Source organism: Oncorhynchus tshawytscha, linkage group LG30 (assembly GCF_018296145.1).
Source record: "Oncorhynchus tshawytscha isolate Ot180627B linkage group LG30, Otsh_v2.0, whole genome shotgun sequence".
NCBI classification, from domain to species: Eukaryota; Metazoa; Chordata; class Actinopteri; order Salmoniformes; family Salmonidae; genus Oncorhynchus; species Oncorhynchus tshawytscha.
This window is the reverse complement of record NC_056458.1, coordinates 33,729,140-33,744,862: the sequence shown is the minus strand read 5'-3', so window position 1 is coordinate 33,744,862 and position 15,723 is coordinate 33,729,140. Positions and strand designations below refer to the sequence as shown.

The following is a 15,723-nucleotide window of genomic DNA, read 5'->3' as shown; positions in this document are numbered from 1 at the left end:
CTAGAGAACACACAGGTCCTTCTGACTTGCAGTGGGAGGCTAACTATACAACACCATTACCTTTTTACTGCTTAAACACATAGGTGGAGGAGGTGCATTGTTAGAGGGCGCGTTCAGCAGCTGTGTCCTATTTGGCGTGCTTATTGACCTTTTCTATTTGCCGTAGAGGTCAGGCAAGTAGTGCAGCCATTGATGGAGCAGGCAATCATGCGGATAAGGGCCTGGAAGGTGGCAGATGATAATGGTGACCCAAGGTTCTGTCTTCACAAACAGTGGTGATTTGAGTAACCAGAAATGGAGTAGTTTGTCTCTTTCCCTTTCAAGACAATTTGATACATATATAATAGATACATGGGCTCTATGTTTTAGTTTGAAATTATTTAGTGCAATTCGGTTTGATTAGAGACTGAATAGAATAGGATGCAATACCATTTGTTGCATAAACATTAATTTTCTATTCTTAAATTCAAATCTGCTGTGTTTATATGTACTATTTAGTCATGTTGGTCTACCAGAATGTATCCTCTGTTTTTGTCCCCCACACTTTGGTTCTGCAATGACAATCAACGACTAATTAACTTGTCATTTTTACAGATTAAGTGTTTGAGCTGAAATGTAATATTTGCTTCCAAATTAGCTATGCCATACAGTACCAGTCAAATTGACACATCTACTCATTCCAGTTTTTATTCTGCTATTTTCTACATGTAGGATAATACCGAAGACAAACCTATGAAATAACACATGGAATCATTTGCCTTGATGACAGCTTTGCACACTCTTGGCATTCTCTCAACAAGCTTCATTAGGTAGTCACCTGGAATGCATTTCAATTAACAGGTGTGCCTTGATAAAAGTTAATTTGTGGCTCAAATGCATTAAGAAGGAAAGAAATTCCAATCAGTTCTATTGTGACAAGATAGGTGGTATACAGAAGCCCTAGTTGGTGAAATGGCAAGTCCATATTATGGCAAGAACAGCTCAAATAAGCAAAGAGAAACAACAGTCCATCATTACTTTAAGACATGAAGGTCAATCAATCTGGGAAAATGTCAAGAACTTTGAAAGTTTCAAGTGCAGTCGCAAAAACCAAACTATGATAAACTGATGAAACTGGCTCTCGTGAAGACCGCCACAGGAAAGGAAGACCGAGGACCAGAAGACCTCTGCTGTAGAGTTCATTAGAATAACTGCACCTCAGATTGCAGCCTAAATGAACGCTTCAGAGTTCAAGTAACAGACACACCTCAACATCAACTGTTCAGAAGAGATTGGGTGAATCAGGCATTCATGGTAAAATTGCTGAAATGAAACCACTATTAAAGGACACTAAGAAGAAGAGACTTGCTTGGCCCAAGAAACACGAGCAATGGACATTAGACCAGTGGAAATCTGTCCTGTGGTCTGAGGAGTCCAAATTTGCGATTTTTGGTTCCAACCGCCGTGTCTTTGAGATGCAGAGTAGATGAACGGATGATCGCCGCATGTGTGATTCCCACCCTGAAGCATGGAGGAGGTGTGATGGTGTGGGTGTGCTTTGCTGGTGACACTGATTTATTTAGAATTCAAGGCACACTTAACCAGCATGGTCACAGTATTCTGCAGCCATCCCATCTGGTTTGCACCTAGTGGGATTATCAGTTGTTTTTCAACAGGACAATGACCCAACACACCTATGGGCTGTGTAAGGGCTATTTGACCAAGGAATGCTGCATCAGATGACCTGGCCTCCACAATCACCTGACCTCAACCCAATTTAGATGGTTTGGAATGAGCAGGACTGCAGAGGGAAGGAAAAGCAGCCAACAAGTGCTCAGCATATGTGGGAACTCCTTCAAGACTGTTGGAAAAGCATTCTAGGTGAAGCTGGTGGAGAGAATGCTAAGTATGTGCAAAGCTGTCAAAGGTGAAGGGGGGTTACTTTGAAAAATCTCAAATATAAAATATATTTTGATTTAACTTATTTGCTTACTACATGATTCCATGTGTGTTAATTCAGTTTCTTCACTATTCTACAATGTAAAAATAAACCCTTGAATGAGGTGTCCAAACTTTTGACTGGTACTGTATATATAGCGCAACATTGGATTTCACCCAAAATATTACCCATCTCATGTCTTTGAGTGATCTCTCTTTGGCCATGCAGTGCACCTCACAAAAGTGATTGCTGTCCTAGATATGATCAACATGACACTTATACTGATAGTTTAAAGCAAAACTATTGCTGATGGTGAACCTGAACATCTAACATCTATCAAAATCTATTGTAAGCCCCGTTCAGCAGGTATAGCCAGATAAATTGTCTCCGGTAGCTTACCTTTGTTTCGGTAAAACAGCATTTTCACAACAGCGCAGATAACAATAACCAAGCAAATGACTAAAACCTAATATCACACAAGCCATTTTAGCATTTGAATGCGCAGATAGGGGGGAAAAGGAACAGGCCGCCTACCTCGACCAACGCACGAAGCTGGGCACAATGAGGCCTGTTGACATACTGCCAAATTCTCTAAAACGTCAAATGTGGCTTATGGTGGAGAAATTAACATTAAATTATCTGGCAACAGCTCTGGTGGACATTCCTGCAGTCAGCATTCGAATTGCACACTCCCTTAACTTGAGACATCTGTGGCATTGTGTTGTGTGACAAAACTCAACATTTTAGTGGCCTTTTATTGTCCCCAGAACAACGTGCACTTGTAATAATCATGCTGTTTAATCCGCTACTTATAAACCACTCCTGTCAGGTGGATGGATTATCTTGGCAAAGGAGGAATTCTCACTAACAGGGATATAAACAAATTTGTGCACAAAACTTGAGAGAAATACACTTTCTGTGCATATGGACATTTTATTTCAGCTCATGAAACATGTTTATAATTTTGTCAGTGTATAAAAAAAAAAATCAACAGTGAAGGTAAAATGCCATAAGGACATTATTCTGGAGGTCTGACAGTCAAGTTTCAGCACTTCTCTGCAGGAAGAAAATGGCTCCACCGCATCAGTTCTGCTCCACTGATCACATCATCCAACAAGGGTGCCCAATGACTAGTGTCAGATCAATAGTGTATAGAGATTAATTGAGTGCTGCAGTGACTGTTGCCTGTAAACCCAGCCTCCATGTTGTGCTAGCCAGACACACAGGGAGCAGACTGAAGCAGTCGACGGCGGACACAGTCACCAGATTGCCGGGAACAGAGGATCTCTACCACCCATGGAGGACAGCTGGCTCTGGGGTTCAGGTCTCCATTGGCGGCCAGAGGATGTGAGGCTAACAGGGCGTCTGAACAGGCCCGGATACCCCTCAGTAATAGAGGGGGAGGGTCACAGGGAAGAGAAGGGCTTACTGGCTCTGTCCCTGCCGGCTGGGGACGCTCAGATGACAGACTTGACCAGCGCCACCATGTGGTCCACCCCACACGCTACATCCACCACATGACCTGGCACAGTCACCTGAAATACATTGAAAACAGTACACCATCAAAATATTACCATAAGATGCAGTTATGTAGCATTAAAACATATATGGACTAGATATGCATCCTTTAAAAAGTATGCTAAAAAAGGTCTGATTCACTCCAAAATCAAAGTGGCCTAATATCCAGGTGAGTCCACCTCCCATACCATCTGTTGGGTAGATCCAGCTAGATGCCTCAATCCCAAATGAATGATAAAGATGGTTACCATCTGAGTTTATGATATTAGACAGTGCCCATTTTTTCATTTGAATGAGATTCAGGCATATAGCTGGGTCTATGCAACATCATTTAATGTCTGAAAACATTGGACAAACGTTGTTGTAAGCTTAGCGGAGTTGCATCCAGTTCAGGGATACATGTCAATCAAACTAGCCTTTTCCACTGAAAACCGAATGTGGGAACTCCGCTCAGACGTTTTCTTTTACGCCTGCTACGTTGATACGCCTGTTAATGTTGTAGTGGACTATCACTAAGTCATTTGAATAAATCACAAAATGTCAATGATCAGCAAAAAAATTGATAAGTAATCTGTCTTGTCTCACCCGCCATGGGAAGTACTGGTCCTCTTTTTTTCCAATACCAAGACAACCTCTCACATTCTTCCCCCAAACAAAGAGCTCCCCACGATCTGGAACAGCAAGCAATAGGTAGACATTCTACATATTTCATATTATTATTTCATCCAATGGCTTGAAAAAGGAATGGGTTAATAAAATGCTAACAATATGTAAATATGAATGCTTCCATGTACTTGTATCATCCACTGAATGGTATAACACCACATTACTAGTTCTTGGGTAAGTCCTACTTCCCGCATGCCAACATATTCATCTTAAACTGTGACATTGTGAGTTTGTGACTCTAAAGATGTATTGTTGTTTTTTTGTCCAACATAACAACATCATTCCACATACTGAAAATCACGACTTAACCCACCTGTGACAGCAGCAAAATGGTTCAGTCCACAGTGGATGCGGCTCACGGTCACCGCAGGGTTAAACTCTGAGCGGCCGAACAGTGTAGGAGGGACCAGCTCAGGGGTTTGGGATTCAGAGAGATTAGGGCCCTTTCCAAGAATGCCATATCCCCATACAAACACCTTCCCTCTCTCTGTAAAGACAAACACGCCTTTACTGACACACTACATATTATTTATTGAAAGGATATGATAAACAAGTCTATTGAATGGGAAGCTATGCTATACAGTCCAGCAATGTTAGTTTTGTTTTAATGGTGATGGTTCATGTGATCTTCTATTATTTTACTGCCAAGGTCCATTTTGGCAGCCACCCTCCAATATTCACAAATCTGAAAGGACTCAATCATTTTTAGCAATATGGTGATGCCTAACCTTCCTATAGTGTAATTTGAGCTTCCACCATATTGCTTTCACATTCTCGGATTGGTAAATATCCCAGTTAGCAACGAGCACTCGGCAGGCACGCGGCCCTCCAAAGTGATCCTGGTGGCACGCCCACTTTTAGATGCAAATCAACCCGCTAGAGATGGAAGAGGTAGGAACAATGGAAGTGGCAAGAGGCCGAAATGGAACAGGGCCCGGTACTCACCGTTCAGAATGGCCACCTGTGTGCCTCCACAGGCCACCTGGGTCACTTTGCCCACCCCTTCAAAAGGAAGGAGTCGAGGGGAGTTAATCTGAGGAGAGGGAGAACATAAAGTCAGTAGCTGGACAAAAGGTCACGCATTGAAATAGAACACATAGTGGTACCTATAGTTTAGCCTGGTAGAACCAGCCTGAACGCTACATTCACCTTTCTATTTCACAATTCAGTCTAGCATTCCTGCTCATTGAAACTGTTTGAGCGGTATTATTCAAAACTATCTTCAGCAATTGGATTGATTCAAAGCACAGCCATTTTCTCTTATTTGCAAACACCCATCTATTGGGGAAAGTCCAGACTAATACATGAAGTGAAATAGAACAGTCAATGCAGCTGGTTCCACCAGGCTAACATATTCTTGTGAGAAGCAAGAGTCAACTTGATTTGAGATTGTGATGGGCACTACGTTGGCTTCTCACCTGGGTGGCCTCAGTGACCGAGGAGAGTTGGAGGTACTCAGAGTTGCCCCAGCCATAGAGCTGGCCGTCCTGGGACACGGCCATGCTGCAGTCTCCGTAGGTGGTCACCTGCTGCACTCTCACACCAGCCAGGTCCCCTCCTACAGCCACCGGCCTGGCACACATGTTGTGGTGGCCCAGACCTGAAATGTTTTGTTGAAGCTGTCTTTAGAAAACAGTTGAGTGTGTGGGAGACTATGCATGTGTGTAACTATGCATGTGTCTTAATGAAACAATTATGCTCTTTCTTTATGCACTAAGAGACTTGGGCCCGTGTCCACAAAGCTTCTCAGAAAAGGTCCTAGGAATCCTGTTTTAAACTTCAGCTCAGAGTAGGTTTTAGGATGATTTTAAGACACTCAGACAAACTGAGTTTCTCAGTTGGTAATTAGAACAGTTTGAGGTACCGCAAAATAAAAATGGTGATGACGCTCATTGACATTGTTGTAAATGATGGGGGATAACCAATCCCGACGAGGCATCGCCAGCTGTGAACTCTATTCCATGCGTCAGACAAAAAAGGTGAATGTGACTATACAAATGTTGCAATGCTAAAACATTTTATATAATTTTAACCTGACACAATCACTTTGCCTACTCTTAATTCTTTCCTAATATGTTGGCATATAACCTTTTTTTAACCAATTCCAATGGTTGTTAAAAAATTGTTTATTATATCAACACTCATCACACCCATTTAATAACTCTATCGCTTTGGCACAGCAGGCATGAAGTCCCTTGCCAATGTTTCATAAAATGGTTGAAAGGTCTATAATTTTCCTCGAACACAATCCAAGTTAACATGATGCCTTCAATCGCCCAACTTACAGCCAAATCCAATTTAGGATTTTTAACAATATGATATTGCCCTCTGAAGGGATAACTTGAAATAACATGCATGTTAATTAAATAATAAAAATAAAAAAGTAATTATTTGTTAGCCTAGTGCAGGTGTACTCAAGCACTATTTGAGAAGGTCCGGTCACACAAATTTCCTAGGTGGCATAGGTCCAGATTGATATTGTAATTTATTGGCATAGTAACAAATTTCCTGCAATTCTACACATTTGTTTTTATATGATACCAGGGATCGAAGCCCAACAGGGTTCCCAAACCCAACCCAAAAATGTTAAATAAATTGGTAGTTGGGACCCGCGGTCCATATTGACCTGGGTACGGATCCAGTATTTTGGCATATCATGTACAACAAGATACTGTTTTATGTAGGTAGATTGTTTCTGAATTAATTACATCAAAATACTCCAATACTCTTCTAACCTGTCTGTCCGTCTGCCCCCCAGCCACAGGCATATACCTTGCCCGTCTCAGTCAGGAACAGACTGTGGTCCTGCCCACACACCACCTACAGGAAAACATGGCATCCACAGTGTTCAGTCACATATAACATCTGCACACAACATATTTTCACTCTGGGTTGCAGTTTCCCTATTCCGCAAACAACATATTTTCACTCTGGGTTGCAGTTTCCCCTATGTTCAGATGTAGGATCAGCTTTCCCTCCTCCCCCCATCCTATTATTTGTTTATTTAGCCTTTATTTACCAAGGTGAGTCATGTAGAACACATTTTCCGTTAAAATAATGACCAAGGTGGAGCAATAATGGTGTCTTTCTGTCCCCATTACACAGAACACACCTGAGTCACTGGGCTGTCAAAGCCTTCCATCTTGTGAATGATGTGACTGGCACTGCAACGGAGATAGATTATATATATATTACATAGACAGATAGTCAGACCATTGAACTTTAGTCACATTTTGCTGGCTTAAAATGTAACAGAAAAAGGGATTGTTTTCCTCCAGATCTACACAACCTAATCCACATTTTCAAAGTGAAAGAAAATTATTAGAACATTTTCCAAATTAAGAAAAACAATAATTGGGTAAGTCTCAACCCCAGAGTTAATACCGGGGGAAGATCCTTTGGCAGCCATTACAGCTGTGAATCATTTTCATTAAGATTTTCTACCAACTTCGCACAACTCTTAGGGCAACATACACAGTTGAAGTCGGAAGTTTGCATACACCTTAGCCAAATACATTTAAACTCAGTTTTTCACAATTCCTGACATTTAATCCAAGTAAAAATTCCCTGTCTTAGGTCAGTTAGGATCACCACATTATTTTAAGAATGTGAAATGTCAGAATAATAGCAGAGAATGATTTATTTCAGCTTTTATTTCTTTCATCACATTCCCAGTGGGTCGGAAGTTAACATACACACAATTAGTATTTGGTAGCATTGCCTTTAAATTGTTTAACTTGGGTCAAACGTTTATGATAGCCTTCCTCAAGCTTCCCGCAATACGTTAGGAGGAATGGGCTAAAATTCACCCGACAGAGCTGGTGTAACTGAGTCAGGTTGGTTGGCTCCTAGCACGCACACACTTTTTCACTTCTGCCCACAAATTTTATATAGGATTGAGGTCAGGGCTTTGTGATGGCCACTCCAATATCTTGACTTTGTTGTCCTGAAGCCATTTTCCCACAACTTTGGAAGTATGCTTGGGGTCATTGTCCATTTGGAAGACCCATTTACGACCAAGCTTTAACTTCCTGATGTCTTGAGATGTTGCTTCAATATATCCATATAATTTTTCCTCATGATGTCATCTATTTTGTGAAGTGCACCAGTCCCCCCTGCAGCAAAGCACCCCCACAACATGATGCTGCCGCCCCCGTGCATCACGGTTGGGATGGTGTTCTTCGTCATGCAAGCGTTCCCAGTTTTCCTCCAAACATATCGCTGGTCATTATGGCCTAACAGTGCTATTTTTGTTTCATCAAACCAGAGGACATTTCTCCAAAAAGTACAATCTTTGTCCCCATGTGCAGTTGCAATGCAGTTGCAAACCGTAGTCTGGATTTTTTTAAATGGCTGTTTTGGAGCAGTGGCTTCTTCCTTGATGAGCGGCCTTTCAGGTAATGTCGACATAGGACTCGTTTTACAGTGCATATAAATACTTTGTACCCGTTTCCTCCAGCATCTTCACAAGGTCCTTTGCTGTTGTTCTGGGATTGATTTGCACTTTTTGCACCAAAGTACATTCATCTCTAGGAGACAGAATTGCGTCTCCTTCCTGAGCGGTATGACGGCTGCTTAGTCCCATGGTGTTTATACTGGCATACTATTGTTTGTACAGATGAACGTGGTACCTTCAGGCATTTGGAAATTGCTCCCAAGGATGAACTAGACCAGAAAATAAATGTTTTGTCTGATTTCTTTTGATTTTCCCATGATGTCAAGCAATGAGGCACTGAGTTTGAAGGTAGACCTTGAAATACATCCACAGGTACACCTCCAGTTAGCCTATCAGAAGCTTCTAAAGCCATGACATCATTTTCTGGAATTTTCCAAGCTGTTTAAAGGCACAGTCAACTTAGTGTATGTAAACTTCTGGCCCACTGGAATTGTGATACAGGGAATTATAAGTGAAATAATCTGTCTGTCAACAAGTTTACAACAAAAGTACTTGTGTCATGCACAAAGTAGATGTCCTAAACACCTTACCAAAACTATAGTTTGTTAACAAGACATTTGTGGAGTGGTTGAAAAACAAGTTTTAATGACTCCAACCTAAGTGTATGTAAACTTCCCACTTCAACTGTATCCATCGTTTTTGTCAAAATTGCTCAGGCTCAGTAAATTTGGCTAGGGATCAATAATGGACAGCAATATTTAAACCTTGTCTCAGATTTTCTAAGTAGATTTAAGCCAGGACTGAGACTAGACCACTCAATGAACACCCAACATCTCTTGAAAAGCCATTCTGATGTGTCTGTTGCATAAAACATTGTGTAACTGTCCAGCAGAAAAATAAAACCCTATCCTAGGATTAGGTTTTCAGAAGACTGAGGTGGGGTTTCCTCCAACTTTTTACCTGGGCTTTGCTCCTTTCATATTTATTTTGATCCTAACAAACTCCCCAGTTCCTGCCGGTGACAAGCATACCCATACCATGATGCTGCCACCACAATACTTGAAAATTACAAACATTGCATTCACTCCATAGTACTAGCCTGTATGACAAAGTGAAAAGAAAGAAGCCTGTGTTTAAAAAAATCCACTACAAATGATCCTTTCTGTTTGTAAGAAAGTTGTTAAGTAATACTGCAAGACAAATAAATGTAATTTTAGGCCCAAATTTTAAACTACAGGGTTGGGTGAATTCCAAAACAACACAGAGTGAAACCCTCTGTATTTTCAAATATTTTGGAGACAGCATCATGTTATGGGTATGTTTGTCATCAGCAGGGACTGGGGGGGGGAGAGAGAAGTCATCAATCAATTACTCAAGGAGCCCCGTCTGTCCAGAAAAGGTCCCCTCTGCCCACTCCCTGTCAGCCTCTCCTCTGCTCACTCTTAGTAGGCCCCTAAAGACCGGGGGCCATATGTATCAGAGTAGGCATACCGATCTAGAATCAGCTCCCCCCCAGTCCCTATAATCTTAATCATTGTGATCAAAAGGTTAAACCGATCCTAAATCAGCACAGTAACTCTGATACATATGACCCCTGAACACACATTTATAATAGGATTGTTGTTCAACCTGAGCACTTAGGCAGTCATTGGACAGAAAAGCACAATCAAATTCCTGGAGAGTGAATACATTTCCAGCCTGCATTGATTTGAGACTATGAGTCATCACTAGTATGACTCAACATACACCCGGTCGTGTTGCATGACAACGGCAGAGGTAGACTTTTCTTTGCATTTTGAGCATGGTTTCAGCCTGATCAACTGCGTCAGTAATAAGGTAATATGTTGAGAAAACAATTCATAGCGGTGTGTGTGGTGTCATACCTGTAGACTTCATCTTCAACCATCTTCCTCCCACACTGGCCATAGGCATTGTTTCCCAGACTGAACACTTTGAAAGAGAGAATGAGGGAAAGGAGAGAGACACACACAAAACATGTGGGAGAACGATCCAGGGGTATGATTAGATTAACAACATTGTTAACAATGTGGAAAATGGAGCTGTGTCTGTAAAACGAACAGTAACACTTTATTTTGAAGTACAAAAATTACCAGGTATTTCCTTATTAAGTACATTGTAAAAATGTAATTAACACAGTAGTAAACTATAAATTACATGTTTGTTTATTTGGGATTAAATTAAACAAGAATAACCGGTCACCAGGTAGTTACCAATTGTTATATTCTTTTAGATAAGTACCTCAAAGTACAGATTGTTACCACATCACTTCCAAGTAAATTCCAGGGAAATACCAGCGGAAAGAGTACCGTATAATAAAGTCCTGTCAAATTAACAATCGTTACACAACTATGTCGCCCTCTTCGACGATCATCAGCTCAAATGTTTTTCTGCAAGGTGCATATGCAAAGGTCAGGATTCAAATTACACATCTACTAAAAATAGTAGGAAGGATTAACATCAATATTTTCAACATGTAAGGGACCACATACTGATGTCTTAACCCTACGGAGTTGACCTGCTCAGTTATGGGAGTGCCCTGGCTTGCATCCAGGTGTAGTATTTGTATTTATTATGGATCCCCATTAGCTGCTGCCTGGGGTCCAGCAGAATTAAGGCAGTTATACAATTTTAAAAACACTGCAATACATTCACTACAGAATTCACACTAAGTGTGTATGCCCTCAGGCTCATATTTCTCAACCACATATCTACAACACAAAATCTGTGTGTGTGTATAGTGCGTATGTTATCATATGTTATCATGTGTATGTGTCTGTGCCTATGTTTGTGTTACTTCACAGTCCCCGCTGTTCCATAAGGTGTATTTTTACCTGCTTTTTAAATCTGAGTCTACTGCTTGCATCAGTTACCTGATGTGGAATAGAGTTCCATGTAGAAGGTTAAGGGCTTGTTCATGGGCACAACGGTAGGGGAATGTCTTTAGGATGTGAACCCATCAGCCCTCTAATTCCCAGATCAATTCCCCCTATTTTCCCTAGTTTGTGTGTGACATTTTCCTCAAAGCACACACAGTGAGCAAAATAGCCCTAAACAGACAGGAAGGCATATTATCCAAGGCAAAAATTCTCCGAATCTTGAGCTAGCTATTTTACTTGATTTCCATTGCATTTCCTTACAAGTATGTGAATGTCTGTCACGAGAGCTTATCCAAGACAGGTTTCACACTTTCATGCTCTTAATTAGACTTAAATAAGAGTCCCCTTCTCAGGGATATCATAAAAGGAAGGTGTAACACAAATCACATTGCTCACAGTACTGGGAGTTATATGGGAATTTTCATAACAGCTCAGTGTCGTTTTACGTGAGAACAAAACGTCACCCTCTGTGTTGCCTCTTACCTCCCTCTGAGTCGGTGAGCACCAGGGAGTGGGCACGGCCACATGCCACCTGCAGCACCCTGGTCTGCTGGGGCCTGGCCAGGGGGAGAGGCACCGGAGAGGGCTCCAGTACATAGTCATAGCTCTTATCTAGAGAGGGAACACTAGGTGATTATAAACATCACTGGGATGGTCTGACACTAGCCTGGTCGCAGATCTGTTTGTGCTCTTGCAAACTCCATTGCTGTCTTTGTCAAGTCTTGGCAACAGAGCAGAAACAGACTGGCACCCAGACTAGTCTGGCACATGCTCGATCACAGGCATCAGCTCAGGGCAGGCGCTGCACAAATTCATCTGAATATTGGACGGCTAAAGCAGTTGATGGCAATATAAAATCCCATTTCATATACACTAAAGATTGGTGAAAGTGTGCAGCAGTTGTTGAAAACACACATCCACCATCGAGCAAATGATGCACATCCTCCAATCTTTCTCGGTTGACAAGCTGGTGCACTTTCATGGCTGAATAGGTTAAAGCTGTAATCCTTAATGCAAAAAACAATTAGTTAAGTTATATTCTTCATCAATCAATTGGTCATTAATTGAAAGTGCAAGATCCCAGATCGTGTGTAGAAGAAAAGAAAGGAGAGAGTGCTCGTCATGGAGGATGGGGGAGCGATAGAATGAATGAGTGTCTTACAGCGGTCTTGTTGGGTGCGTTGGAAGCCCAGCTGTGAGTCTCTGTTGAGGCCCATGCCCCACACCTTGGTGAGGTCCTTGGTGGAAGAGGAGAGGAGGGTAAAGCCGTACCCACAGGCTGCAGAGGAGATCTGAGGAGAGAGACCAGCTCGGGAGTCAGTCACTCACTGTCAAGTACAGCACTTGTGTATTCAACAGGTCGCATATCATTTTAAAAACGGCATGCATGGCAAGTATGCGTACCTAAAAAACATGAGCTGGCGCACACCCAGAATAATAGTTTGTATGGAGGTGCTGACTAACGGCAAATAAACTATAAAAATAAAGAGAGTCACACACTCCATGAATAATCTCCCAGCAATTTAATGGGTATTTACCAACATTTCGGCATCACAGTACCTCCCTCAGGGTCTGCGGACCTGCCATGGATACAGTTGCATTTCACAGTGAGCGAAGACATATGAGGCCAAAACTAAGTGCTGTCAAGTAGTAGTGGGTAGGCAGTGGTCAGGTCACCAATCCTGGTCCTTGAGACCTGCAAGGCTTTTTCTCCAGCCCAGTACTTACACACTTAATTTAGCTAATCAACTGCTCATCAAATCAAATGTTATTTGTCACATGCGCTGAATACAACCTTACCGTGAAATGCTTACTTACAAGCCCTTAACCAACAATACAGTTCAAGAAATAGAGTAAAGAAAATATTGACTAAATAAGCTAAAGTAAAAAAAGTAACACAATAAAATAAGAATAACGAAGCTATGTACAGGGAGGGGGTAGTGGTACCGAGTCAATGTGAGGGGGGACAGGTTAGTCGAGGTCATTTGTACATGCCCCAGCCCTACCAAACAAACACGGCCTAGCTGTGTAGACCAACTGGCATTGAACAAAAAAAGTTGTCAGAAATTGTATAGAAACATGTATATTGTGTCAGTTAAGTGTTTCTGTGGTTAAACAGACATTACCTGCTGCTCTGTCTCCAGACGGTAAGGAGTGAGCTGGTATTTCCTAGGCTTTTTCCTGCCACTGTCTGGAACCACAAAGCTGGGGATGCCCAGGGCTCCAGTGTAACTAAACCCCCATACAAACACCTTGTGGTTGGGCTTACTCTGCTTCCCAACATACTGAAACACTGGACCCTCATCCTTTTGCTCCCGAGACCTGCGGTCACTGGTGTGGGTCGCATATCCCCGAGCTCCGAGTGCTAACCTGTGTTGGGTACACAATCGAAGGTACGCCAATGACATCTCCACCCCTGAGAAATCATGAAACAGAAAACATCATGAGCTAGATATTAGGTTGTCATTGGCAGTTTGACAGAGAGGACTGAAAGAGGCTTGGTTAGAGTCAGTCAGAGTTGTGTAACGTCCTTTATCTAGTCACGCATCATCACATAAAAGTGTCACTTTAGCTAGCTATTGATAAGCTCTCAAATCCCTACATACAGAGAAGGGTTTTTCAGCAGTTGCCAACTATTTTTCAAGGAAAGTACAGTAGCTGGTTGATTCATTTGTCGCTAGAAGTCTCTAAATGACTTAATAGTGACATAACGTTAATTTGTACATGCACATTAAGAAATAATATTTTTCTTTTTGCATATGCCACAGACAGAACAATGAGACAGATATTTCACTGGAAGTATAAATGTGAAGCATTTATGACAGTGAAAGGAAGCCCAGTGGCCAGCAGTGGAAGGAAGGAAGGAGATGGATTTTGGCCAACATTCTGCAAATTTTGTAATCAATGGAACATTAGACTTCACCCTTTGCCAAAGTTTTAAAAAACTGAGCTATTGCACATGCACACCTCAGAGTAGGCGTTCCCTAACGGAAATATGCAAATACACGTTAGAACGCACCAATAGGATCTTGCTAGCTCGTGTTTGCTCTGCCCACTTTACTTGTTCTGCCGACTATGACTAATTTGTTCCCAATGGAAACGACAGGATGTGGTATATTTTAGATACAAAACTCTTTGCTTATGCTCTCCCTCAGTCTCTCAATCAATGAGAAATTATCCAAAGCAAAACGTAAAATAATGTTTGAAGGAGAACAAAAAGGAACAGATTAAATATTTAAACAGCACAGAAAAACGCAGTAAAGTACATAATATTTTCTAAAAAAGTAATTTTTTACCGATTTAATACATTCACTTCAGGCGCTACAGCAGCAGGGAGAGGAGGCTAGAGCAGAGAGGCGGCGGGGAGAGGGCGCAAGTGATGGGTGCACACATGCAGCAGCCTGCCGGCCGAGCGGGAGCAGTCTGCCCAGCAGAACAGCTGTGCTCAGCCTTGCAGGAACACACAAACAGGGAAGTCGCTAAGCAACACTTTTTTCAGCGGCAAAATTTTTCCCAGATTTGGCTCCATGTGAAATACAATTCCAATGCTGTGTTTTAACGTTTAGAAAAAGGCAATCGCTTTCAAACCGAGTTTCTAAACATGTGCTGATATGCCTCTTTCATATCAGCAAGAAATCATATTTCAAATGAAAATATACACTTACTGTAGCAGTTTTGCTCAGATCCACCAGCAGTGTGTGCCGTGCCTCCAGTTGATGAACTAGCTAACGGTACACTTCTCCCCCAGTTATGCTTACAGGTGTTCCGCAAGCGATGTGTGTTACTGTTGAGAGCAAGCGTCGGGGCTCATAACAAAATATCCCCATTCAGAAGATACTATCTTCAATCGGGGCTAAAGCAGTTAGTGTCTATGAATGGGGTAGCTACTTATGGGAATGGTCTTACCTGTTATGGTTATGTGTAATATTCACGAAACGAGCTTCAATGTGACACCCACATACTGATTTCATCTTCGTAATATTCAGAGCTACATTATTTTGGGTGGCATAGGTTGTGGTTTTATTCAATGCAATTTATTCTGACAGGCGTGCAGAGGCAACCATGAGTCATCTCTAACTGCACTTTCAACTTTGAACCGGTTCAAAAAGGCAACAACTGGGCCAAATCCCTAACAAAGCAGTTGACAGTACGCCACCTGCAGGGCTGGAGTGTAAATTCTGAATCCCAGTTTAATACCTGAGCAACTTTAAATGTTTTATGAATCATCAAGGCTGTCTCACGCCCATTCGCAATAATACGTTTTTTGGGGGATCCTCCATTTCGCATGATTTGAATTTATTTGGTAGTTGCTAAATTATATGGTTGTG

General features: G+C 41.8%; 1 protein-coding gene across 3 annotated transcripts; it reads right to left on the bottom strand.

The window, feature by feature from the left end:
- Window positions 1-2,835: 2,835 nt before the first annotated feature.
- Window positions 2,836-15,491, bottom strand: rcc1l (RCC1 like). Of its 3 annotated transcripts, XM_024393616.2 has the most exons (13): window positions 15,302-15,491; window positions 15,061-15,179; window positions 13,522-13,811; window positions 12,558-12,687; window positions 11,879-12,007; window positions 10,382-10,448; window positions 7,215-7,266; window positions 6,838-6,922; window positions 5,521-5,702; window positions 5,048-5,135; window positions 4,416-4,589; window positions 4,022-4,107; window positions 2,836-3,453 (listed from the first exon to the last, which is right to left on the bottom strand). In XM_024393616.2, the coding sequence occupies exons 1-13, from the start codon at window positions 15,364-15,366 to the stop codon at window positions 3,376-3,378; spliced, it is 1,545 nt and encodes a 514-aa protein (XP_024249384.1). In that variant the 5' UTR covers window positions 15,367-15,491; the 3' UTR covers window positions 2,836-3,375. The 3 variants fall into 3 exon arrangements, with proteins under 3 accessions (XP_024249384.1, XP_024249385.1, XP_042165261.1); XM_024393617.2 differs by lacking the exon at window positions 15,061-15,179 and having other exon boundaries at window positions 15,302-15,490; XM_042309327.1 differs by lacking the exons at window positions 13,522-13,811; window positions 15,061-15,179; window positions 15,302-15,491 and adding an exon at window positions 12,934-13,226.
- Window positions 15,492-15,723: the final 232 nt, after the last annotated feature.

Bases quoted from the DNA above. Each gene is read 5' to 3' on its own strand.
- rcc1l (XM_024393616.2), bottom strand. From the start codon at position 15,366: ATGAAATCAGTATGTGGGTGTCACATTGAAGCTCGTTTCGTGAATATT. The intron at 12,008-12,557 runs GTAAGACACTCA...TTCCCTCTCTAG, and splicing joins ACGCACCCAACAAGACCGCT to ATAAGAGCTATGACTATGTA. The intron at 4,108-4,415 runs GTGGGTTAAGTC...TTGCTGTTCCAG, and splicing joins CCATTTTGCTGCTGTCACAG to ATCGTGGGGAGCTCTTTGTT.